Source organism: Acanthopagrus latus, chromosome 14 (genome assembly GCF_904848185.1).
Source record: "Acanthopagrus latus isolate v.2019 chromosome 14, fAcaLat1.1, whole genome shotgun sequence".
Taxonomy (NCBI): Eukaryota; Metazoa; Chordata; class Actinopteri; order Spariformes; family Sparidae; genus Acanthopagrus; species Acanthopagrus latus.
Window position 1 is genome coordinate 11,066,636 of NC_051052.1, and position 25,270 is coordinate 11,091,905.

Here is a 25,270-nt window from a genome sequence, read left to right on the forward strand (position 1 = left end):
ACATGGGCTGGGATACAAAGAGAGTCCTTATTTTGCAACACCACTTACAGATAGTCGAGCTTCAGCACCTTCATGAGTCACGAACCATGGCAACAACAAGGCTGGGGTCCATTAGTAGTTTTTTTGCTTTTGAATGAAATCACCCGAAATGACCCACGATAAGAGCTGGTCACATTCTGTAAATGCTCGGAAAATGTGCTTCAGTGCAATGCCTTCAATCTCCTTAAAGGGTAACTCCACCAATATTTACACTTGAAAGTGTGTTTGCATGCCTGGATGGGGGGGGGGGGGGGGGAAGTAGTGTAAAGCCCTTTGTGGCTCCAGAGGAAGCTGAGTGTAATCTGACAAACTGCCTCCAGTGGTGTCACTAAGCAGCTAGGTTGCATTGTGGGTAATGTAGGCAACACCCCCGCCCCCACACAATGTTTACCTCATTATTTTCTGAGGAGTAAATCTCAGCTCTGCCTCACCACAACATTTGAGGTTATTGTATTGCCCGTCCATAAGAGTTGTTTGTAGGCATATTTTTTTTTTTTTTTTTTTTTTTTTTTAAATGTGATTTTAAAGGTGCAATGCATGAGAATTGGGCCACTTAAACAATGGGGGTGGTGGGGTGTTGCTGGTGCTAGCTGGTTAGCATGTGAACTTCCTGCAAGTAAATACATGGACATTATTTCTCCCACATTTTGTTGATCATTTTGATTGATTTCTGAATGCTTCCCAACTAAAATTCCTTCGTATTGCACCTTTTAAAATCAGGCTCCAAAAACATTACCATTCCACCTCTAATAAACATCAGATGTTGATGATGTCATCAGGGTTGTGTGGAAGACATAGTGGAAGCGGCGCCTCCTTTACACATCTGTCCACCAGAGAGCACCAGCAGCCATCTGAATGATCTCACGTCAAGTTTGGTGAAATGCACCTTTACCCATTTTTTTTTCCTTTCTTTTTTTTTTCTTCTTTTTTTTTTTTTTTTACTTAAGTCATCTCAGTTATCTCTCTTGGGGATTTTTTCTGGGGGGGTGAAGAATTTTGAGATGTGTGGTTTTTTGCTCTGAGAGTCATATGATCTCAAGTCAGCAGCACCGGGGAGGCGTCACGCAGTAAGTGCGGAGTCAGCGAGGAGGAGGCAGCCCGCGTCCCTCCAGCAGCGGATGGATCCGATGAGAGCTCAGCAGGACTCCCCAGATGCTCCTCGGTCCTCTGGGCTCTAACTTTTAGTGGCGTAACCTCCAGCTGTGCGTTGGATTTCCTCCGGCACACAGCCGCTTTCTGCTGCAGCTGATACGTTTTAAGTCGTCTTTGTATTTTTTTTAAGAATCCGACCATTTGGTAGTTGAAAAACAAACAAACAAACAAAAAAAACCTCCTCGCAAAAGTGCGGAGCTACGCCGTGACGGCTCCCTCAACCTCAGAGGGGTAAGACGCGTAATTTGGCGCACATTCCGCTCTTTATCCGCTGCATCGCCTGCGTATTTTGCGCATCACCAAAAGCGGAGCGCCGGGAACTCAGGTTTTTCTTTTTTTCGAGCTACACTGCAAAAAACATCCACCTCACTTCGCGAGATCTTCATTTTCATCTGTTGCTTAAAGTTCCCGCGGCGCGCATAAAAACTCTCTCCTATATCTGCCTCGCCTTGTTGGATTCAGTCGCTTTTGCGCACGGTCGGCTCGTTAAATTCACTTTAAAAAAAACTTGATTTGGTGATTTATTAATTTTTTTGCAGCGTCGGCAGTTAAAAAAAACCACGTCACTCTGTCAAACAACTCCCCCTTTTTTTCCCCTTCCCTCCCTGTTGGACCAACATCCACAGTTTAGCAACAACTGGATAAAGGGTTTTTTGGAGCAGACGCACAATCATGATGACCGGATTTCGGCTGAACTTGTCGCCCCTGAAGGAGCCTCTGGGCTTCGTCAAACTGGTGGAGTGGGTAAGTTGGATGCATGTGTGTGAGAGTGGGAGAGTGTGTGTGAGACAGAGAGAGTGAGAGTGTGTGTGTGTGTGTGTGTGTGTGTGTGTGTGTGTGTGTGTGTGTGTGTGTGTCAGACCCAGAGGACAGGGAGGCTCTGGTCTTTTTCTTGCTCCTTGGATTTTTCCCGGCGATTTCTACTTTTGAAGGAAAAATACCTAAATTCATCTTTTCTTCTGGCTTTTCCACTCATTCCTACCAAGTATATCAACTGTTTTCTTCATTTCGTCTGCAGCTTTGAGATTGTATACTCTAAAGAATGACTAATATGTTTAATTCGTGTGATTTGATTAAAAAACTTCCCCAAAAGTAAACTCCGGTTGTGCTGATCATCAGGGATACCCCATAATTAAGGCTGAAAGTGTGTTTCCACCATGAAACCTTCAGCCCAGTTATTTGGATACATGTGCTGGTTGCATTGCTCTGCCCTTCAGAGGACGCAGTTAGAGATTAATGCATCCCTCACCAATAATTTACCTCCACACTCTTGGCTACACACACTTGATGAGTGCACAGTCTGTGTGTCACTGGAGAACACGTTTTCTTCCGGGGAAGAGAAGGGAAAAAAAAAAAGGGTCCAGTCGGCCCTAATCAGTTCTGCTCTACTGTACGTAACTGGGTCACAGGGATCCAGTGTGGGGTAATGGCAGCCCAGCTACATTTTCTCTCAGCTGTTCTATTTTCTCATGATACACACACTCTCTCTCTCACTCACACACACACACACACACACACACACACAAAGAGCTATACAGCAGCAGTAACAACCAGTCATCTGACTCCGGACGAGGTCTGTGTGCGAGTGTGCGTTTCACCGTGTTGGCCTTGCGTAACCCTTCTTTAAACCCGGCATATTTGTTTGCTATTCCCGAGGATGTGGAGGATGAACTGTGTTCCTATTAGCTCGTTTCATGGCTGGCAGGGTCCTCTGTGTCGATACAGCACCTATCAGTGTGGAGCGAGGCCTTTATAAAGCACCACTGCAAACACTAGTTTCCTCCTTCTAGAACAATTCTCAACTGAAATGAATTATTTGATACCTGAACGCGCTTTTCCTCACAGGCAACAACATTTGGGAGATCATCTTGGAAGTGTTTTCCATTTCGAGCAGGGCGAATATCGTTATCATATCATTAGCTTGACATGAGACCATACGCCGTCTTGGATTTTGAATATCGTTATGTCTTGATGTGTCTTTTCCTGCAGTGATGTCATTTATCTGAACTATAGGCAACATTCACATGGCGGCCATTTCCCCCCTGACGCCACGCTCAGGGAGGGAGGCTCGTATAGAGGGTGGGCGTCCCTCCCATGGGGCCTTATTTCAGAATTGAAAGTGTGTATGGTGGTGAATGGCGAGGGACAGATCGTCGTTTCGATCCGGCCTGAATTGTGACGTGAAGTTTAAAAGATACGACTTCAACCTAAGAAAGGCAGTCTGGTTAGTGACGTCGTCTCGTTGAGCGGTCACAAAAACCCGTAACGAGCCGCTCCTGTGTGTTAGCAGCTCGCAGAACTGACAAACTATCCTTGTACACGAGTGCAGTCGGCGATATGATCAGATTTATTGTGATTTCAACCGATTTTAAGTGCCAAGCCGTGCAGAGTTGACGGCCATGTTGGTGTTGGTGACGCGGATGAAGTTGGAGAATTATCTTTTAAATAGACAAACATCATGTGTGTGATTCACGGCACAGCTGTCTCTCTCCACTCCCAGTCATAGAATGTTTTTTTTCCCACGAAATAAGGTCCCACGGGGTCCTCCAGAACGACTTCGGCTCTCTGTTGCCAGGGGTAGCTTCACGATAGATCCAACACTATCAGTCGATTCATCGCTCAACAAAAACGACAAATCTGCAGCTTTTGTGACAATCAAATAGTCCTTCATCACGTTCTATTGTTCTTCATGCCAGAATACCAAACACTCCCTTGGTTAAGCCTCAAAAAATGTGAGTCTGAATGGATGATCTTTGGATTTTGGACAGTTGGACTGATAAAACGAGGTATTTAACGTGACAAAACGCAATAGTGATATTCTGGGCTGCATCAGTATTTCACAGCGTGGGGATGAGACTCAACAATAAACTGTCTTCCTCCAGAGTTTCTTTATAGATGTGTATATATGCACTTCGCATGGATTGAAGTGATAAATAACTGTTTATGTAATGCACGTCAAATTAAGTGTATCTTACTTTCAGGAAGTAATGGTGAAAGTGTGTTCGGCCTGTGGATTTTCCACATAAATCTTACAAAGAATGGAAACAGCAAGGTGATGATATCCTCATGGAGTCCTGACAGACGGCTCATCGCCGCTGCTGCTGCTGCTGTCGATGAATTTGGAGGCCGTCCAGCTGGCTTTCTTGTCCGACCACATTGTTTGTCCGTTCACCTCCCCGTGCACCTTTCCGAGCGATCCAGATGAAAATGTTTACTTGGCACACGGGCCGGCTTTGGCCTAAATGCTCATGCCTTCCCCAGATATTATCTCCCGCTCTGTAGCAAACAGGAAGGAGGGTTCGGAGTGACAAATGCCAGCTATTTCTCTCTTTTTGGACAAAAAGGAAGGAAGGAGGGAAGCAACATGGCTCTTTGGAAGAACTGGCACACGCTCCACCGGCTTTGGGGTTTCTGCTCAGACTGACCTGCACTCGGTGACCTCTGTGTGAGAGCTGAAGGCAGACAAGACGATATTTCAGACTGATTTGGGGATGTTCATCAGATCCCAGGTCAGCTTTTCTCTTGTCTCTGTTTCCTCACATCTCAAAACTTAACTCCCATCACACGCGGCCGCGTTCTGCATGCAAATGGCTCACCCCGTCTCACAGCGCGGTTCCAACCAAAGATATTTCACAGTCCATGTGGTTTGCAGATGTCTGAAGAAGGCGCTCCTCCGTGTCCACGCTTCGGCGGCCGCCATATTTGGAAGAAGATGCCACTTGGCGCCTTAATTGGGGCCAAGTGGTGATAGTGTACACGTGACGAAATACTCAACTGTCCGACTGTGTTTGTGCAGAGTCGTATTTATTACTCAAACATAAACAGAAGAATCCAGATGACGGTGTGTGTGTGTGTGTGTGTGTGTGTGTACGCTGGCTGTTACAGTTGTTACAGAGAGGTAGCTCAGTGCAGCGCGCAGCCAGAAAAACAGGAAGTGGCAGCCAGTGACATCTGGAGACACATCTGGAGGTGTGTGTGCGTGTAGCTTGTACAGTACTGTACGTGTGTGTGTGTATCTTGCGGTATGACGCCCCAAAGGCTAAAAAGTTGAAGGTGGCCTGTCGTAAGCGTTTTTTTTTTTGTGTGTGTGTGTGTGTGTGAGTACTTAGGAAACAGTTGTGCTGATGGAGCAGAAAACCCCAGAGGTCAGTCAGAAGCGTTTTCTTCAGAAATGTTTTGCTTGGTGTGTCCTGTGGTGCGGTGCGACTGAGGGATCATTAGACGCTGTAATCCACTTCCTGTCCACTGCAAGCTGTGTGCTACAACAGAAGCACCTCAGAAGTTCATTTATGTAATCTACATTTTGTTTGTTTGGGCTTTGATGATGATGATCTTGGCCACGTTTCAACCTGTTGAGTGGCACCACAAAGGGGGACGAAGATAGTCTTAATCTTAGCAGAGCTATTTGTGAGATGTCCAGAAATATAGTTTAAAACCTAAAAAAAATTAAATAAAATGTTAAAAATAAAACAGAATGTGTAGACATTATGCCACAGATGTCGGTGCACTGTGTAGTGTAGTGAGATGTTGCTGCTGACGTGAGCATGCTAACCAGCTAGCACCGGCCTGTCCTGTCTTGTAACACCACTTCGCCCTGCAGGAGGCGACAGTCCCACGTTTCCGCCCAGAAAAATACAACTGTTTACGCCTCTTATGGCAAAATAAGACGAGCTTTGTCGCTTCGTCCACTCATCGCGTAACACTCGACATGAATATAAAAGAAAAAATCATGAAGTTCCGCAATCACAGCTGGTTTGGTCGAAGAAATCACAAAAGGCAAAATGTGGTCCAGGAGACACCTTTTTTTTGGTTTTTAAACTTTGCAAGGTGTTTTGTCCGTCCGTTCTTCCGTCTGTCTGCAAGATTCAGTCAGGAAACTTTACAGGGAATTTTGGATATCTCTCTTTATCAACCCATTAATAAAGTGAAAACTCTCAGCAGCCGTAAAAAAATAGATAAATTGCAATCCTTAGAAGAATAAAATATCATATAAATCAAGCCATGAATGATATATGAACAAACCCTCCTGTACAAACAATCAGAATAGAGACAGGACCTGGAGGCTTCGGTGTGTGCAGGTGACACTCCAAATTTTGAGGAAACGACCCTTAAAGGTACGGATGGTAAAATCCCAGTAGGGTAAAAATAGATCGCAGTGGAACTTCCCCAATTGACAATTATTTCTACTTTTAAGGTTCTATGTTTGGAGATGCAAACGAGGCAGCATCTTACTCATTTGCACACGTTTCCCAGAACAGAAACTCACCTGAGCGCGCATTTTGGTCGTCGCAAGTCTGAAAGAAGCCATGCGATGACAGCCGCATTGCCGCCAAAACCTCAAATTCGACAGTGGCCTGAAAAAAAGGTGTTGAAGAATGCCTGCCGCTCTGTGAAGTCTCACGGTTGTTCTGCGCTCCTGTTGCTCATCTTTGAATGAGCTCTGCACAGTGGCGCAGCTGGAAGCTTGAGTCAGGGAGTGCGATGACGTGCGGCGCCGTGAAGTCACTATGAACTGTGACATGGCACATCTGAGGAGGACTCAATCCTCCTCGGCGGCGGCGTTGTGGTTTGCAGCGCGTGTGCTCCGCGCCGGCCCACCGTTACCCGTGGAGGCTATGAGCAAATTGATATCAGCGAGGGTTCTGAATGAGCGAATTACATGATTATGGTTTCCTCCCGCCGCAGTCGTGGAGGGTTAAGCTCGGTGGCAGCCACCCCGACGAGAAAAAGAATTCAGTGTGTGTTGGTTTTAAGGAGCGTATTAGTGTCACATGGCCTACACGCTGAGTCAGATGCTTTCTTGCCTCCGCGAGGAAGAATTTAAGCGCTGAATAGCAGCATTAGTGCAGCCGTGTAAGCCACATTTGTATCGTATTTCACGAGGTATAACGCTTCGTGGTATTTCATCCACTTAATGTTGCCGGATGACAGGAAAAATGGTGCAAGTGAAGATGTTGTCACTGCCATTTTTCCTTTGTCTTAAGAAAATGTGATTTAGATTCCACAGGAAAGGCAAAAAAAAAGGGGACTCAGAGTAAACCGATCTTGTAAAAATAGTTGAGCAGTGAGGATTCGCTCTCAGCTGTTTGTGAGAGTATCACGCCGGCCATCTGTTGGTCCCTCTGGCTCTTTGTCGCTGACGTTACGTCTCGGGCTGCCAGCTTCGTTCTCTCCTGGGTGTCAAGTTGTGCTTTCCACATACACACTGAATGTCATCCTCTCCTCTTAAAACACATCTCCAGAAAGTTACTTTTACTCTGAATCCCCAGAGCTCAACAGAGTCCCCCCCCCCACATCTTAAATCATTTCCATAATCTCCCGCTCTCTCTCATCTTGTCCAAACAGCTCACGGCCATATTTGCTTTTGGAAGCTGCGGCAGCTACTCGGGGAAGAACATCGTCTCCCTCTTCTGCGGCGACGGCAGGAATGAAACGCTCGACGCCAACTTCCACTACCCCTTTAGGTGAGGACGAACTCGCCTGTGGACGTGATCGATTTCAAAAGAACCGTCACGTGGGTCGTCTGAGAGCATGGTTTGCAGAAATTGTAAAAAAAAACCCAAAAAAACCAAAACAACAACCCAGCAGTAGCGATGATCTGAACCATGTTTCTCGTGGCCAGGTTAAGCCAGGTGCCGCTGGTGGAGGGAAACACCACGCTCTGTAACCACTCCGTCACGACGACGCACCTGATGGGAGACTCGGCCTCCTCGGCGGAGTTCTTCGTGGGCATCGCCATCGTCTGCTTCCTCTACTGCATGGTGGCTCTGTTGGTCTACTTAGGCTACATGCACGTCTACAAGGACTCTGACTTCGGGCCCATCTTTGTGAGTATATATAGAGATCTCGCCGGACCTCAAATAGCTGTGGGGACTTGCTGAAATGTCTCTCTTTGTTTCCCAGGACTTCGTGGTCACGGCGATCCTGGTCTTCCTGTGGCTGGTGTGTTCGTCCGCCTGGGCGAAGGGCCTGCAGAATGTGAAGGACGCCACGGACACCGACGGCATCGGCAACACGCTGGCGCTCTGCAAGGGGAGCAACATCACCTGTGAGGTGACGGAGTTCGCCAACATGCGGACCCTCAACATCTCTGTGGTGAGAGGAAATACAGCAAAGACGATTCTGACCACACCAAATCTCAGTTTCTCATTCATTTCCGTGATGAAAATGATACATTTAACTGTTTCTAAAATGCTCTTTAAAGGGGCACTCTGTCATTTTGGAGAGGGAATTCAAACTCAGTATTAAAGAGGTAATAATACAATTTTAGGTATACTGATTTTTTTCAATAATTGAATGAACAAGCTGTTCTCAGAGGAAGATGTGGTCCCCAGAACACTGTTTGAAGCTAGAAAGGTGGCAGGGTCCGCCAAATTTAGAGTAAAACACTATGAAATTGTGTTGTCCTTTAAGGTCAGTTTGTTTATTCACTCATGAAAACAAAGAGAGGTTGTTTACTTGTTTACTTACTTTTTTAGGCATGAATGAAGATCTTTCTCTTCTGATTAAAATCTTCCCCAAAACTACAGAGTGCGCCTTTAATCTCTCTGTCGTGCGCCTCCTGGAAAAATCATTATTTTATTTAATAAAGTTATCTGAGCATGAATACTTGGGCATAAAACATCAAACAGCCCGACTCGCAGTCATGGGACTCGGAGCAACAACATTTTTTTGTCCGCAGACAATGTGATGTGATTAATATTATCTGTGTCACAAGTCCAAAGAAAATTCATTGGAATGAGCACAAATGTGGTCACGGCTTAAAGCGACAGTCCACCCTCCCCTCCCCCGAATCAAAAATACATATTTTCCTTCGTATCTGTTGCACCGTTTTTTGTCCATCTGTATCGTTTTGGTGCGAGTTTGCAGAGATGTCCGCCTTCTGTCGAGCACCATCTCTTCCCATCATATTCAAGGAAAGGCAGCGCACAGCAAAATAATCCACATGGATAAATGGCATCACAGGGGAGAGGGGACATATCTATTTTTTGGTGAACTGCCCCTTTAAGTCCTTATACTTTCCTTTTACAAGCCAGCCCTCCTTCATAACAAGTGTTCACTTTTTGTCTCGTCTCTAGGTGTTTGGCTACCTCAACATGTTCGTGTGGGCTGGGAACGCCTGGTTTGTGTACAAGGAGACGCGCTGGCACTCCCAGAAGTTCTCCTCTCAGACCGGACCCGGAAGGCAGCAGGTCCCCGCGCCCATCTAACATCCAGGAAGATACAAAAAAAAAAAAAAAAAAATAGTAAAACAACAAAAAAAAAAACAACCCAGATATCCACATGAAGGCACCACGTACGAAAAACACATGCACGCACACTCACCGTACGACCAAGACCATTTAATACATACACACAAAATAATTCTCTGTGAATATGATGAAAACAAACAAAATGAAGGATAAACTGTTGGATTTGGACATGTTTCGGTTCTGGACGGGGTAGCACGTACACAAACTTTCCTCGCGCGTTCCCCGGCGCACTTGAATTGATAACGGCGCGAAAAAAAGCAATGCAAAGTTTCCCGAAAGGGCCCCGTGCAAATCCTGCAGCAGGAGGATGCTGAGGGAGGAGAATGTTCCCTCTGGAGATGTTTGTTTGTTTGGTTTTTTTACCTGTTTTGTATACTAAAGCAGCACCAATGCAAGTGGTACATCAAATCCCTTTTTCAAACGTGCCTTCACTTTCTTTAGTAAGCAGATACGTGCACACGCGACGACCAAATATGCTTTTTAAAACCTGAGTTTTTATAGCAGCGATAAGGCCGCGAGGAGATGATTCCCTATTGGCTGAATTTACTGCGCTTAATTATATACCGATGAATGTAAGGTACTTTGAAGCGATCTCTTTTTCTGTGATATAAAACCAACCCGCGAGATTGAATGTTTCTTAACATCCACGGCAGTAAGGATAATGTGATCTGCAAGTGCACCATGAGGCGCGGTGCTCTTTATACAATGTCGCCAAATTACATTCAGTGTGATTTACCGACTTATACTACATTGCATAAAATGTGATATTGGTGTTGGAAATAGAGCCGTTTATATGACTCACTCACATATTCATTCATTCTCCCATTCACTGGCTCTCTCACAGTTGGCCCTCATGCCCTCTAGTGGCGGCCAGCGGGCACTGCAGTGTCAGGGCAGAACCAAACTGGGATTATTGATGAACAGGACGGGTGTGGAGATATCTTGTACACCAGTGCAGTGATCCCATAACGAAGTCTTGACCCAGCATTCCTCAGTGAGTCGCAAAACAAGACAGCCAAATATCAGGCTCGTACTTTCAGTGTATGATTATTTCATCAAGTGCACACATGTGGTCCTCAGTGTGCACTGTGCGAGTGCGAATCCTTAATAGAATACTTGACTGAGAGCTGGTTGTGCAGACAATCTCGTCGTGCGAGGGCGGCCACAGTTTGAAGTTGTTCCGTTCGTCCTCGATTCGTTTAATCTCTGTTAAGGTACAAGTCGAAAATCCTTCGATGATTGTGTCGTTTAAAAAGGTTATTGATGTGAATGTAATGCTGAGTTCTGCAGAAGAGGGTTAGGGCCAATGTAGGAAAAACATTTCTGACTCAGAACTTCTGATTTTTTTTTAAAAATTTAGATTAGAATCAGATTTCTGAGGAAAAAAGTCAAAGTTGTGTCAGAACTTAATTTTTCTCTTCCGTATGGACTTCCTCTTAACTTTGTCATTTAAATTTTCATTCATTCTTTTTGCCTCGCTGTAAAATAGAAACAGCTCTGCCAAAACACCTTTTTTCCCCCCTCCAGATCAGCATATTTCACATGTCCATGTGATCAGTTATTTTATTGTTGTTTGAACCAGTTATCTTGTTTTTTGATTGTGTAGTTTTTTTCAAATCCTTCACGAGGCACCAAACAGTGAGCTGGAACTGTGTTTTTTTTTTTCTTGATTTGATTTTCATTTTCAGCATATGTATTTTAAAGATTTTCTTTTTTTCTGCTATGTCTATTGTTTTTTGTTTAAGAAAATGTAAGTAGGATGATGTAAAACATTGAACAGTCTGAAACAACAAATGTGTGTGGTATACTGGTTATGCCGCTGCACTCGTGTAATCATCATCCAAGTAGCTGAAGCTTTGTCAGTGATTCCTATGCATTTAACCTGCCAAGATGTCTTATTCAACAGAGGCATACGTTCACTCTGTGACCTGCACATGTTCAGTGTACCTTTTGGTTTTTGTATTTCAATAAAAAAAGTTTTTTTTCAATAATGTTTCCAGTGATCTTCTCCTCCATCAGCTATCGTCTTTTTTTTTTTTTTAAAGACAGAATCGTAACTTTGTCTGGGTTCGGCAGCTCGGCTGAGTCGAATGGATCATGAGGGTTGAATAATGGCCGTGAAAACATTCGAAGATGTCAAAGCATCCGTGACCCAGAACCGCTCTTGTGACCCTCGAAGAGACGGGGAAAAACAGCGCTTGGTATTTCCTGGTTTGTCCTGTGACCTCCTGATTCGTCCTGTGACCTCAATGCCGGCCGCTGTGTGGGGAAAACAAACACAACATTGTGGTTGAGTCATGCTTTGTGTCTGAGTGAGAGAGAGAGAGAGCAAAACACGAACAGAGGAGTGTGTTGGTGTGTATGGGTGATGATTTAATGACATATACGAGACACATCAGTGTAAAACAATCAAAGTCACTTCCGTGCCCTCACGTAAGGCTGCCATTTTACACTGTATTTCCACTCTCCTCCGGTCTCCTCACTCTCTGATTCAGCTGAAACCTCTTAATGCTGCGTCATGTGATCACAGGCATGCAGCCACTGGATTCTTAGACACTGCTCAGGTTTTTGCACACAGAGCAGGGTATTTATCTGCATGTGTGCGAGAGAGTGTGCGCTATCCGATTAAACCCCTCATCAGACACGAGTTATGAGGATTTTTTTTTTTTTTTTAATTTACATTGTGATCTATTTGACATTAACTTGAAAAGGAGACAAACCTGACTTGGCAGTCAAAAGTGCAGCTTCAGTTTTCAGCCACAAGAGGTCAATGAAGTGCCGTGAGCGTGACCTACTGAGCCTCTCCAGGAAGTTCAACATCCTGGGACAGTTTCAGAGAGATATTTCAGCCATTATGTCCTCTATTAAATTCTATTAAATGACTGATGTGGGTGAACCTTCCTCTGGACTGTGTATGAATTGTTTTTACGCCTCTCTGAAAGACTCTCGGTCGGCGCTTTAGTCCCCACTTTGTTACGGTCATGTAGGTGTAATGCTGAAGCTTTAACCTTCCAAGACAACCCGAGCTGCCAACACCATAATTTTAGATAGTAAAGGTGTTTACATGTCATTTATAGTTCTGACTAATATAGTTACTAATATGCACACTTCCCAGAAAGCCCTCATAGTACTGTAATGTGTTTAAATGAAGCAGAGAGGAGATTATAATCTAATTTTAGTACATTTTTAGCTCACAACAAGGGCCTAATTCCTACCACGTCTAATATTATGCACTTATTTTGATATTTACAGTCCCCAATAGCCGCCAGTTTGCATTAGAGTGCAGACAGCATAGATTTCTTTGTAATTAAGTCATTTTGCCCGCTGACATTAAAGGACAAGTTCATCCCCAAATGACAATTCAGTCATTATCTACTCATCCACATGCCGATAGAAAGTCGGGTGAAGTTCTGTAGTCCACAAACACATTTCACAGCAAGACAGCGTTAAGAGCATTCTCTGAAAGCAACTGAAGTAGATGGAGACTTGTTTTAAAATGTTAAAAAAAAAAACAACAGGAGATAAATTGATGCAGGGCGTGTGGTGCAATCCAAGACTCCGGGAGAGTCGAGATCCCAAATTGATTAGAAAAAAACTCTATTAATGCTGCGTGCCGAGCGTGGCTTGTTGACTTTTCAAAGAGATGTGGATGAAGTCCCTATCTTCTTCAGTTGTTTAGAAAAAAAATGCAGTGTAGCTCTAGAGATGTAGATAATGACTGAATTTTCATTTTTGGGTGAACTTGTCCTTTCATACTATAGCCAGACCAATTAAAACCCTCCGAGCCCTAAGCTGTCTTTCCTTTCCACCCTATTTTTGGTTCGCCTGGACTTTTTGTGGAATCACCACTTGTATAACATCAACCCCGCGATGCACAATCAAGTTATATACATCATTCGTTTTTTGCAGGTCAACCTTGAATAAGCATGACTCAGAGATGTGAAAAACACAAGGTGGAAATTAAATTTGAGGACAGATATATTTTTTATTATCATTATTTCAAATGTCTGGCACAGAGTTGTTACACTGAAATCCCTCCATTTCTTATCATCTTCTATATTCCCCAAAATATATATTAGCTGCCTACTAATCATTAATCCCTTTGTCTCTGTGGTTGATGGGCCAGTAAATGACCGACCCTGATTGTTTTTATCTTTCTTTTAAGATTAAGATGTTACTCAACACTCTCTCATGTTTCCTATCCTAATGCAGTAAGCCTTCAGTTTTACTGTTAAAGACCTGAAAGATGTCAGCAGGCTGTTAAACTGTGCCCGCATACTGAACTTTTGAACCCGTCAATAGCTCCCTGTCTGTCTCACGGCCTCGCGGCGCCTCCCCGAACGCCAGCCGAGCCCGGCCGAAGCTCGCCGACGGTGACGTCACCGTATCTCGTCCTTTCGTTTTTAGCCTGCTGCGTGCGAAGGAGAGAGAGAGAGAGAGAGAGAGAGAGAGAGAGAGGAAGAAAAAAAAAGAAAAACGGCTCTCAGCAAAGCAACAAGAAGGAAGAGCAATGGCGACACTGGATCGCCAAACGCCAAGTGTGGATACGTTCCTCTGCGAGCCCTGGTCCTCCTTCGTCAGTGCGGCTAAATTACGTTTTGTTGACAGTAAGTTCGCACGTCGGTAGCGTTGTTGTTTTTGCGGGCAAACTGTCGGGAAGTGCGTGGTCCAACTGTCTGTGATTGAGTTGAGTGAGCAGTCCCCCCCCCTCCCCTCCTCCTCTACCACCACCACCATGCAGGGTCTGCTGTCAGAGCGCAGCGAAGTAACTGTCAAAAAATATGACTTGTGTCGCGATATTCGCGGCTGCTTTCGGGGACGGTCGTGTGCACAGGCACGCGAGCGGAGCTAACAGCCGCCGTGCGGAGTTTGTGCCTGGTGGCGTGCGCGGTAACGACACATATCCTCCCAACTGTCCAGCTGTAAGTTTTGTTAGCTCTGACAGCTTCACTCAGCTCAGGGCGCTAGCAAGCTAATGCTAACAGCAAGCCCCGACAGCCAGCCCTGTCGGACCAGCATGGCAAACCCCCACCACCACCACCACCCACCCCACCCCCGGCTGAAGTTTTGTTTGTGAACGCTTGCTGCGTGGTTTTGTTCAGTGGCTTCCTCGTCGTTATTTGTTGTTGTTTTGTTGTTGTTGTTTACCACCAGACGCAGACTCGTCCTCGGATAACAGCGACAGGGAGCTTTACCGCCTCGGTGGAGCCGTGAAGCTCAGTAAAGAAGGTAAGTGAGTTACACGCAGAGAGACACTTGAAGGTGTCACGTCCACTCTGATGGTTTGTTGTGGTTCTGTTCTGCTGGCTGTGCACTGCTTTTTTTTTGTTAAACCTTTTCTCTCAGAAAATGTTCCATACATACTTTTTAAAGACATGCTGAAGTTGGGAGATGAGCTTTGAAGGGAAAACAAACATCACCTGCTATTGCAAACCTATATTACACCATATGAGATGAATGTATTGCTGTAATTACTTTCTCCATTGATTGGGTCATATATTGCTTATGAAATGTTTCCCATAACCCAAGGCAAGGATTTCAGATTCAGGGCTCCAGAATAGGGGTTGACCAATATTGCTTTTGGTCGATACTGATATACATTTGCAGTAAAAAAAAAAAAAAAAAAGACAATCTTTGGGTCAGAATTTCATACAACCAGTGATGAAATAAACCTAAGAACAGTGCTCTTCATAAGTACAATTTGAGGTACTTTAACTTAAGTATTTCCTTTTTTTCCTCTCCACTACATTTATTGCATACGTTTAGTTACTAGTTATTAGGCAGATTCAGATTATTCAGGGTTTTCAGGCTATGAATTGTGACGTGTTGCCAATCAGATATTGTCGTAGGCGGGGCGTTTAGTAAGAGGGTGTTTAATCAGAGCAAAATAAGTTTATTTTATCGGCAGCTAAAATGTATCAGAATCAGAAAACCTTTCCGAGCGGACTGGGAAATGTGTTTGTCCCAGCAGCGACAGAATATTACAGAACAAAAAAAATAGCAAAAATAAACAATATGATTTAAAAAGGGAAGAAATAGAATAGACGTAGATACATATTTACATGATATAGTGCAAATAATCGCCCATCCTTTAGACATCATGTGAATGATTGTGAATAGAGAGGTGCAAATACATGTTGTCTTTATTTAACTCAAGCACAACCAACAAGAAATATATGAAACATTTATAAAAATGATGTAAAAATGTGTACAAACAAATAAACGGCTGAATGTCAGGCGCACTGGTGCGACCAATGAAAGTATTTGGCTGTACTTGACAGATCGTTGGGTGTCTGTGCAACCGAAATAGTCACACCCTGCAGCCCAGAGATCACTTGTGTGCTGACCAACTGTCAACTTCTGTTAACTATCATAGATGCCAAGAAGCATCAGACACTCACATCTGAGAAGAGGGAATATTTAGCATTTTTGCTTGTTAAAGGATTGATTGTCAAAAATAGCCGCCAGTTAATTTTTTCTGTTAATTGGCTAATTAATTAATCGGCTAATCATTTCAGCTCTATCTGTGTCATTAGAGAGAAAAAAAACAGTATATAAAATGACAGTTAATGAGAACTGCATTCAGGCATGGGACAACATGAAATGTTCATGCAATGATTGTCCCAGCGAAAACAATGTTATCCTGATGATCATCAAAATATGCATCAAACTCGGGATGCATGAAATTGAATTATTAATAATTACCTGCTTCTCATGGCCGATACTGTTAACATGACAAATAATTTCACAATTTGTACACCCGAGGGTAAAAACAGCTTGAGATGGAGTGAGCAAAGATGAAAGATTCAATATTCCGCAGCTGTAATGAGATCTTTTTGTGTCTTGGACTTTTTCCTTCCTCTCTACACCCTTGTGGAACATGTATTGTAGTGTTGCCAACTTTAGAGTGTGTAGCTCCCACTCTTGTTCAGTCAATGAAGCAATTTAGCTTCATATTATCTGCCTTACTTATCAGCTGTAGTTTCACAGATACCGATAGATAGCTGACAATATAAATGTTTCAGATAGGATATTCACAGTTATCCCGATAATGAAATTCCCCTCGATCAACTTATCCTGACAGTTTTTGATCCAGACCCTCGATTATAATTTCATATCACCTCCTCTCTAATTGCGTGAAATATTATTCAGTAGCTGTTACATAGAACATAATGAGTGGTGTGGATGTTTTGGGTCTTTCGACACCAGGCCAGGCGAAACTGTCAGAGGTGTCTTTATCATTGCTATAGTTAAGTGGAATACCTGTTTAACCACAGTCGTGCTGTTGGAAATAGTCGTGCTATCATATATCATTTCGACGTAGAGGGTGCTGTGCAGTGCGTGGATACCGCCCACCCCCCTCAGGACAGAGCAAGAGGAGTTCCTCCACACCTCACCACCACGTATTAATACCCGCAGGAGCACGCGCTGTGCACTAACACACACTTGAGTCATCCCAGCCCTCGTACAAACTCCCTGACGCACACACGAGCAGCCGGGGAAACTCTCTTCTCACACTGACTGGTCAAATACCACCCCCCCCCCCCCCCCCCCCACACACACACACACACACACACACACACACACACACACACACACACACAGCCACCCACACACTCACATGCCTCGTCTTCCTCTCTCAGAGCCAAACTGGAGCGGTGTTTCCAGAATTGCTGATCCGTTGGCAACATGACACTTAAGGCCTGCTGAGAGTGACATGCACACACACATACACACACACACACACACCCGGACACCCACAAACACGTCTCGACCGCGTTATTTGCAAATTTGTATCCAGCAGAAAGTAGTGCGATTCACTCGACACTCCGGTGCACACACATATTTGTAGACGGTGAGGCAGTAATTAGTGTGTGCCGCCGGACACGATTGGAATCTATTCGTGCTCTCCCACAGCGGAGATGATGACAACCAACGGCAACTTTGTCGGGCTAGACTGGCAGCCACTGTCATCATCTCACTAGAAATAGGCAGTGCTGTAATGCTGCTATTTGTATGTCTACCAAGGTGTCTGATAGGGATGGGAATCATCAGTGACATCATGTTATTAACCGTGAGGTATGGTTCGTCGCTAGGATGATAAAGAGATCCCTGCAAGCATGCTTTGAAAGTTGGCCCGTGCCAAATGTGTTTGGAGTGTAAGTGCACTGAACTGCAGTGTGCATCAGACACAAGGGAACGTAGCACACTGTATGCTTTGGCAGGACATGAGCCATTTCCTCTGTTGTTTGAAACCTCTGAGGATTTAAAAAAAGAAAACTGGTCTCTGGTATCTCGCAGCAACTTCAAATTAGTCATTTAGTAAAAAAGGGGAGCGATTGTCTGCATTTAAATGATTCCAGCTTGAGATTAGTCATATAACCCTGTCAGCTATTGAGTGCAGTTTAAAGAAAATGATGCACACATTCTCTCATGCTTCTTGTGCAAATGCTGTAAAGTGAGGTAGATTCAAGATAAGATTAAGTGTCACATTGCCTTTGAGGGATTGTCTTAGTTAAAAATGCATTCAAACCGTCCACATGTTTTTCACCAAAAATTCCAATTCCTCTGAGTCATCAGTATAGTGAAATGAGCTTGAAAAATCAAGTGCGCATAACGTTAATAAATGTATTTAGTCTATAGATGTAAATATAGGTAAGCATAACCCTTTTTGATCTGTTAGTGAGAAAGTTTTTACAATTTGTTTCATAAGGGGCTTCATGTAATAGTTTCCCTGGCAGGAGTTCATTTTCAGCCAGGCTTTGAAACCGCACAGATCTGATGATTCTGACCTTGTAAACCAATTGAAACTTTATACAGTAACAACCTCGGAGGAGAGAAAAGGAGAGTGAATAGACTTGTTACTGATGAATAAGGCGATTTATTTACATTTGTTCTTCAGTATATGAAATGTTCAATTTCCCCTTTTTCTAAAACTCAAACACTCTTCATATATTTCCAGAAATGGCTTTTTAAGAAGCTGGAGCAAGTGAATGTTTGACATTTAGCTTTAAAAAAAATGACTGAAACAGGTTCTTCACTACTGCTAGAATTGGTTTACATGCTTTAATATTTAAAAAAAAACAAAACGCATCACTTTCCTCATGCTGTCTGGTTCAGCAGTGTTACCCCCCCCCACCCCACAGCCCACCCAAATGTGTATCTGGGACAGTTCTGTTAAAAAAAATACAGACTCGTTGAGTTTGCAACATTAGCAGCAGCCAACTGGTGGGAAGCTTGTTTACTCTGTCAGACATTTCGTTGCAGGACCAATAATTATCTGGTGCACTAGTTCAAAAACTGTCGGTTGAAGATGTGGCCTGTGCCCTCCTCTCTAGTTCTTTGTAACTATTGCATTACTTCTTTGGTATTAATCGGCCAAACCTCTTTTTTCTAGAGTAGTGCAGAGTAACTTCTTGTTCTCCTTTTTATTCCCATGTTGATAGTGACCGCATCGCAAGCCTTTTGTTTACCAGAAAGGTCATTACTGCCGCCTTCCAAACCCCAAGTCACTGATGGGAAGTTGATGTACTTGCTCAAAATATAATCACTGTCCAGTGGCACACTGTTTTAGTAGCTCTAAAACGTGCTTGTTCACCAGTGACTGATGTTTTTGTAGTTCATTTTCTGGCCTGTCAGTCATTTGGCAGCCTGTGGCACTTGGCTTGAGAGGCACACACAAATCAAGCTGCAGAAATAGGCGACGCACTTAGTTTGCATTTGACTTGGCAGATGCAGAGGAAATTGCATTCTTGCTCCCTTTTTTTTTTTTTTTCTTCTTAACAGTACTCCCACTGAAGTCCTTTTTCTGTTTCTGCAAACCTTGGAATTTGCCAGAAAACACATTTTTCCCACCATTTTTATTTTTTTTCCCTTGGCTTTGCTGTCAGTTTATCAACAACAAAATGTGCTCATTTCCCCCTGAAAATGATCACAGCAAGGACACAAACTACAGCAACGCTGATGTGGTTTTTGAACAGACGCCACCTGGCAGGTAGAGCTCACCTGCAGCGGTGTATGCAGTCACTCACATTAGAAAGCTAGTAATCCTCGCCACTCAATAACCTGTTGATTACAATGACAATATCCAAAGGTTGTCTTTCACATGCCAAAGCCAAGCCTTTCCCTTAGTGCTTGTGTTATGGCTCAGATCAAGCTGCTTTAAGCTAAAACTAAACAGCGAAACATTTATTTGCCAGTGTGAGAAAGCAGTTTTTGTTTAGCAAACAAAGGAATTGGAGACTTTGGATTGTGGCATGAATCAAGAAGCGTGCTTAGAAATTAAGGGCCGTGGAAAATAGGTGAGTAATAATCTGCTTTTCTGTCTTGACAAGGTGAACTTGAGCAAAGCATCTTAGCACTAGCCGTGTCAGTGCAGCTGCTTGGCATCCAACTTTAGATCTGCTAATATCAGTTTATCTTACTGCCTTGGCATCTCTGTCTGGCCCTTGGTTTGATTCAGTGTCATTACCCTGCAGTATTTATTTAACAGCAACCTTTAATTAACATGAGAAAAAATAATCCTACCAGTGATTATGACGGCATCAGTGTGTCTGTTTGTGTCCTTGAACATTTCATGTATGCATGATGAAGCTATCTGACCCATAAGCGCAAGCTCATGTTGTATACATACATGTATAATACGGATTTGACCTTGAGTGACCCAGAAGATCTTTTTCCCCCGCACACAAACACACCCACTGATGGGTTCCCGGTCTCTTTGACATCAAACCTCGCCAGCAATGCAAGGTCATGGCGACTCGCACCCATGCACCGTCAGAAAACCCACACATGTTCTCAAGCTTTCACAAACAAGCGCATCCATACACACACACACACGCGTCCCACCTCCCTTTAGCGGGTCTGGCTTAAGCCCCGTGCTAATATGTGCTGTGATTTCTGTCAGCAGGGCCTGTTTGGGTACAGGAAGATTAGGCTCTCCAAGCTTAGCCAGAAGAGATAATAGCTATTTTCCATTTGATGTATTTGTTTTTCTCAGTATTTCTATTAATCTTCAGTTTATGTGGAGTGGGTGGGGTGTGTGTTGTAAGTCCAGGCACTGTGTTGCTGTATGCTAGCAGCTAGAACACAATATCTTAGATGAGAACGCGGATTATCACCCGTGTAACTGTAGGGAGTTGTTTGTTGTGATGCTCCATTATTTGAAAAATGTGCAGTTTTAGAGCCTGAAGCAGCTCCAGAGCTAAATGATAATGTTAAGCACCATGCTTCTACCGCAGAAAATTTGTTAAGAGAGTTTTACAAGCTCTAAGTGTATGTAAATGCACAGAATATTTTACTTTGTGTAAAATAATTCTCCTCTTTTGCTTCATACAGTCTACAGGTGCAACTAAGGATTATTTTCATTGTCAATATATCTGTCAGTTATTTTATCAATTAATTGATAAAATAACTAATTAAATTAACAACACATACACCGATATGGATATATGAGTGATAGTTCAATATCAGCTGATAATATCATTTTACTGATATCAGTCAGCCTCTATAAAAATGTATTCACACTGATTCATTATCAAATTATTATGTATTTGATTGATTTATCATCAAAGAAGTTGATGATTCATTTAATAGCTGACAGTTAATCAAGGAATTGTTGTAGCTCTCATTCATATCATCAAGTTGGATATCCTTGGTCTTCCTTGTTAGTACATGATTTTGGAAATTAGATCAGATCACCTTTCACTGGTTTCTAACATTTTATAGAGAAAATGGTTAATTGTTAATAATTAAATAATTAATGATGATTAAAATAATCATTACTTGCTGCCCTAAAAAGGCTGTATTGATAAAAGAACCAACAGGCACTACTTTCCAAAGAGAATGAATGTTCTCAAAATGAGATGACAGTGTATGTTAAACAGCGGAAGACTGATCAATGAGTGGTGGTTTGCTAAAGAGGAAGTCATTTTTACTTTGGCTTAAACTGCTAATTGTGTGATAAATAATGACATGCTGCATTTAATTCTCTCTAAAACATGGTGTCTTCTCTTCATGTCTGTTCCAGATATGTTTGTCTACAGCCAGTTTCCAGCGCTTGAGGATTTTTGTCTTGTTGTCTGCCATGTCTGCGATCAGGTGGTCACTCCTCAGGGCATCCTCACACACTATGGTAAGACCCCTCAGGGCACACTGACACCTCAGGGCACAGTCTCCAACATGCTCATGCACACACACGCAGATATTCTGATCAGTGCAGTCATTTCTGTTTATCCCCGCAGAGTCTTTTTAAAACACAGCCTCCCTGCAAATTATCCTCCAAACAAACAAACAGCACTTGATTATGCCTTGTAATACTCAGCAGGTTGATACCAACTGAATAATACTGAATAATTTACGGAATAATGGACCAGATGTGGTATTGTGTGCACGCTTTTTTTTTTACCCAGGGATGAAGCCAGTTATGAGAATAGCCAGTTCTCCTCTTAAGATAATGCTTTTAAAATAAGCCGATTCTTGTTCTGCACAAAATATCAATGCAAAAGGAAGTCAGCATGATGCGTTGATTCATGTATTACACCTCACTTTCCTCATTTTGATGAGTTTGTCACACAGGGATGTAAAATGCTGAAAAGGTTTGAGGAGTGAGTATCCGAGCGCATTGTCTGCTCAGCAGCGATGTGTTAGACACCTGTAGGCTTACCATCGGTTCATAAAATGCAATATTTGTTGCTATGGAGACTGCAATCTTCAGCAACAAACCACTGATCTCATTGAGATGTTGCTCTGCTACTATCGTGTTAAGTGTTAACACGATTCTCAAGTTAGCAGCAGTCTGTCATTTCCTCAAGGATAATGTGTAGAAACTAAAGGAGGAGGTAGTATTTGTCATTTAAGTGGCTGCACCGTTGATCCCGAGCTCTCATTGGCCCTCCATCCTGTCTGTCTACCTCTTGTTTGTTTTCGATTGTGGCTCCGCTGAGCGCGCTCGCATCTGCCCGCGAGCTGCTGCTTCCTTCTGTTGGCGGCACGTGCACCAGCCTGAGCCGTCTGTTTGAGGACACATGGTCACGCTTAATGAACACACACACACACACACACACACACACACACACACACACACACACACACACTCTCTCTCTCACACACTCAGGCGCATTTCTCCCCGTGAGGAGAGAGGCCAGAGGAGTTGCAGGCACACACATTTTTACTTTCTGTTTCTCAGCAGAAAGAGGTCAGTGGTATTGTGAGACACACACACGCACACACACACACACACACACACACACACATACACACTTAGACTCCTGGCAGGAGCTGTTGTTTTGTCCCTGCTTATGCCCCCTGCAGCCCCTCACTGACACCACCACCACCGCCTCTTGTTGGCAACGTTTCTACTTGCTGACACGCACACAGAGCCGGGTAACAACAGGTTTAAAACGCACTCCTGCACATGCACACACACATTCAAGCGAGGGAATCTCCTGAGAGTTCCCCATAAAACTGTCTCTGGGCCACAATATGATAACAAGCAGACGGTGTTGTGGATTCGGGCTGCAGCTAGCAATTATTTTTGATTAATCTGCATTGGCTTTGAGTCTCTATGTTTGAAACTGTTTTAGTACTCTTGTTCTGCAGTATCGATACACCAGTAACAGCTGCGCTTTCTCACTCCTCTCTGACGGAGAGTTGACACAAAAACATTGTATTCAAAGGCCTAATTTAAACAAGGAGAGACGTATCTAAAAAAAAAGTGTGATATTTTTTGTGAACTACAGTCTCACTAGCCAAGACAATTACTTATAGCGATGTCTTGTTATAGCCTTTTCTCCCTGGAATTGGGACTTGCATCGAATATCGAGATTTTAAAAGGCACTGTATAAAAGTGTGAAGATCTGTCAAGATCTTTTTCTTATTTAAATGAAGAAAAACATGCATTTGGACAGTAATTGAATTAGAATGTATTATTGGGTGAACATAAATTATGTGCTTGTGCCCCTAAATGAAAAAGACACTGTTCATATACTATAAAACACTAAAGATGAGCAAAACATGCCTTACATTTACAGCAAAATGTTTGACATTCCTGCTTAAAAAATGCCTGAAACATTGACTCAGTAGTAAAAATAGTTGGAAGTTAATTTTCTCTCAATCAAAAAATAGTGTCAGTAGGAAAAGTCCCAGGCTTACTAGTTGAAAAGTAATGTGCTTGAGTCATTTTCATCAAAAATGTTTATCTTTCTGATAATTTATAACCGAACTAGAAGTTCAACCGCTCAGCCACTTGACTTGATTCATTGACTTCATTCTTGAATTTGAAGCATTATACACACAAACCACTCTGTGTCATGATCTGAGAAAAAAAACTCCTCCTGACCTTTGCTGAGTGATTTGCCTCCAGGAACTGGCCCTGTCAGGATATTCTTATGATGTTTTATGCATTTCCACCCATTGTTGCACGTTCCCATCATGTCACCAAACAAGTATAATGCCATTGTGTCTCTGCTGGGGGATTCTGCTTAAGATTTTGTGACCCTGAGAGGCATTTTTCATTCATTGCTGTGGCCTTGTATTTGTCTCTGTGTGTGTTTCCATTGTGGGATCTGCCTTCATGCTTGACCTGTGCATTGAATCAGTGGCACTGAGGCCTTACATATACAGACACACACACACAGAGGAGGAGGAGGGGGTTGGCTGCCTCAGGGGTCAGTGGTTCTGAGTTATACACGCCCAGTTTGCTGCTCATGCTTTGCCGTGTGTGAGGAAGAGAGTGGTCACAACTTAAGCTAGGACCCACGTTGGATAGATGTTTAATATATGCTACATGTATGCCATGTATTGTGTTCAGAAAGGTTAATCCACGCTGCATGTTATACATCAGAGACTTGCTCCGTTTTAGTGGTCATTTGTTTATTTAAAGCTCTTTAGAGTAAGGCAAGCATGTATATTCTTAGCATAAGTGGCTCCAGTGGGATATCAAATAAATCCCTTACACTGGCAGCGTTTGCACCATGCTCTCTCCAACGAGCATGCAAAGGAGAAAATGTGCAAAGCAATTGTTTTGTAATGCTCGTGAGTGAACCCCAGAGACAGACCAGGGTCTTGTAAAGACATTTTATCAAAACTATTTAGTTTAATCTAACTTTCTTTCATATCCAAGTGTTTCATAAGGGCTAGTGTGATCAGTTTGAGGTTATTTCAAAGAGCATTTTATATGTCAGTACATTTGGGCCCATAATACCATGACAAAGTGGGAGAATTCAAGAGTCACAACTGATTTTCTTTGTGCTTCTGAAGACGTGTGTTTTGGTAAATCGGAGCTTCACGCCGTGCTCAGATGTTTCAGCGTATTCCTTTTCAGTTCTCTCATCTACTACGATTCCTTCCCTACACTCCTTCAGTCTGTCTCCCCTGCCATCGGCCTGCTGTGCATTCGTAAGTTGAGTGCATGATGAAAGGTTCATGTTGTCTGCCTCTATCTACTCGCCTTCTAACTTTTCTCTCTAGTGGAGGATTCGCTGAGCTCCTTCGATGTTTGCTATCGGTTTCATTTCTCTCCTAACTTAAGTGTTCGGGGCTACTCGATGTTTCCGTGTCTGTCTGAGTTTGTTGTTGTGTAAAAGTGTGTGTGTGGGCTGTGGTTTACTTGTGCTTTTCATATGATGTTTGTCTGTTGGTGGAACATTTTGCCCGTTACCACAGAAGCCCCGCTTACTTTCATTTGCTGGTGATGTGGCTCGCCCCACTGTTAAGTTATTGTTTTTGTAGCTTGACTGTGTTTGGACCATTAGCTGAGGCTCGGGCCAGTTTAAAATGCCTGTTGCTACCATACATCAGACGTAGTTTCTTTGCTTAATTCCTTTGCA

The 25,270-nt window shown here is 43.3% G+C and overlaps 2 protein-coding genes across 5 annotated transcripts in view; both read left to right on the top strand.

Annotated features, from left to right (window-relative positions):
* The first annotated feature begins 1,038 nt into the window (after window positions 1-1,038).
* Window positions 1,039-11,434, top strand: sypl1 (synaptophysin-like 1). 2 transcript variants are annotated; one of them, XM_037122425.1, is made up of 5 exons: window positions 1,039-1,935; window positions 7,537-7,655; window positions 7,814-8,018; window positions 8,095-8,286; window positions 9,270-11,434. In XM_037122425.1, the coding sequence occupies exons 1-5, from the start codon at window positions 1,864-1,866 to the stop codon at window positions 9,399-9,401; spliced, it is 720 nt and encodes a 239-aa protein (XP_036978320.1). In that variant the 5' UTR covers window positions 1,039-1,863; the 3' UTR covers window positions 9,402-11,434. The 2 variants fall into 2 exon arrangements, with proteins under 2 accessions (XP_036978320.1, XP_036978321.1); XM_037122426.1 differs by lacking the exon at window positions 1,039-1,935 and adding an exon at window positions 4,241-4,700.
* Window positions 11,435-13,496: 2,062 nt separating this feature from the next.
* atxn7l1 (ataxin 7-like 1) overlaps window positions 13,497-25,270 on the top strand; it is a 32,107-nt gene continuing 20,333 nt past the window's right edge. Inside the window, exons 1-3 of one of the 3 annotated variants that reach the window (XM_037121638.1) lie at window positions 13,497-14,050; window positions 14,598-14,672; window positions 21,472-21,576. In XM_037121638.1, coding sequence (XP_036977533.1) covers window positions 13,954-14,050; window positions 14,598-14,672; window positions 21,472-21,576 — 277 coding nt within the window. In that variant the 5' untranslated portion in view covers window positions 13,497-13,953. Of the gene's footprint in view, window positions 14,366-14,597; window positions 14,673-21,471; window positions 21,577-25,270 lie in introns of all 3 variants that reach the window. The other 2 variants (XM_037121637.1, XM_037121636.1) reach the window with 2 other exon arrangements.

Coding starts and splice junctions, on each gene's coding strand:
- sypl1 (XM_037122425.1), top strand. CDS start 1,864: ATGATGACCGGATTTCGGCTGAACTTGTCGCCCCTGAAGGAGCCTCTG. Junction 1,936..7,536: donor TCGTCAAACTGGTGGAGTGG/GTAAGTTGGATG, acceptor TTGTCCAAACAG/CTCACGGCCATATTTGCTTT. Junction 7,656..7,813: donor AACTTCCACTACCCCTTTAG/GTGAGGACGAAC, acceptor TCTCGTGGCCAG/GTTAAGCCAGGTGCCGCTGG.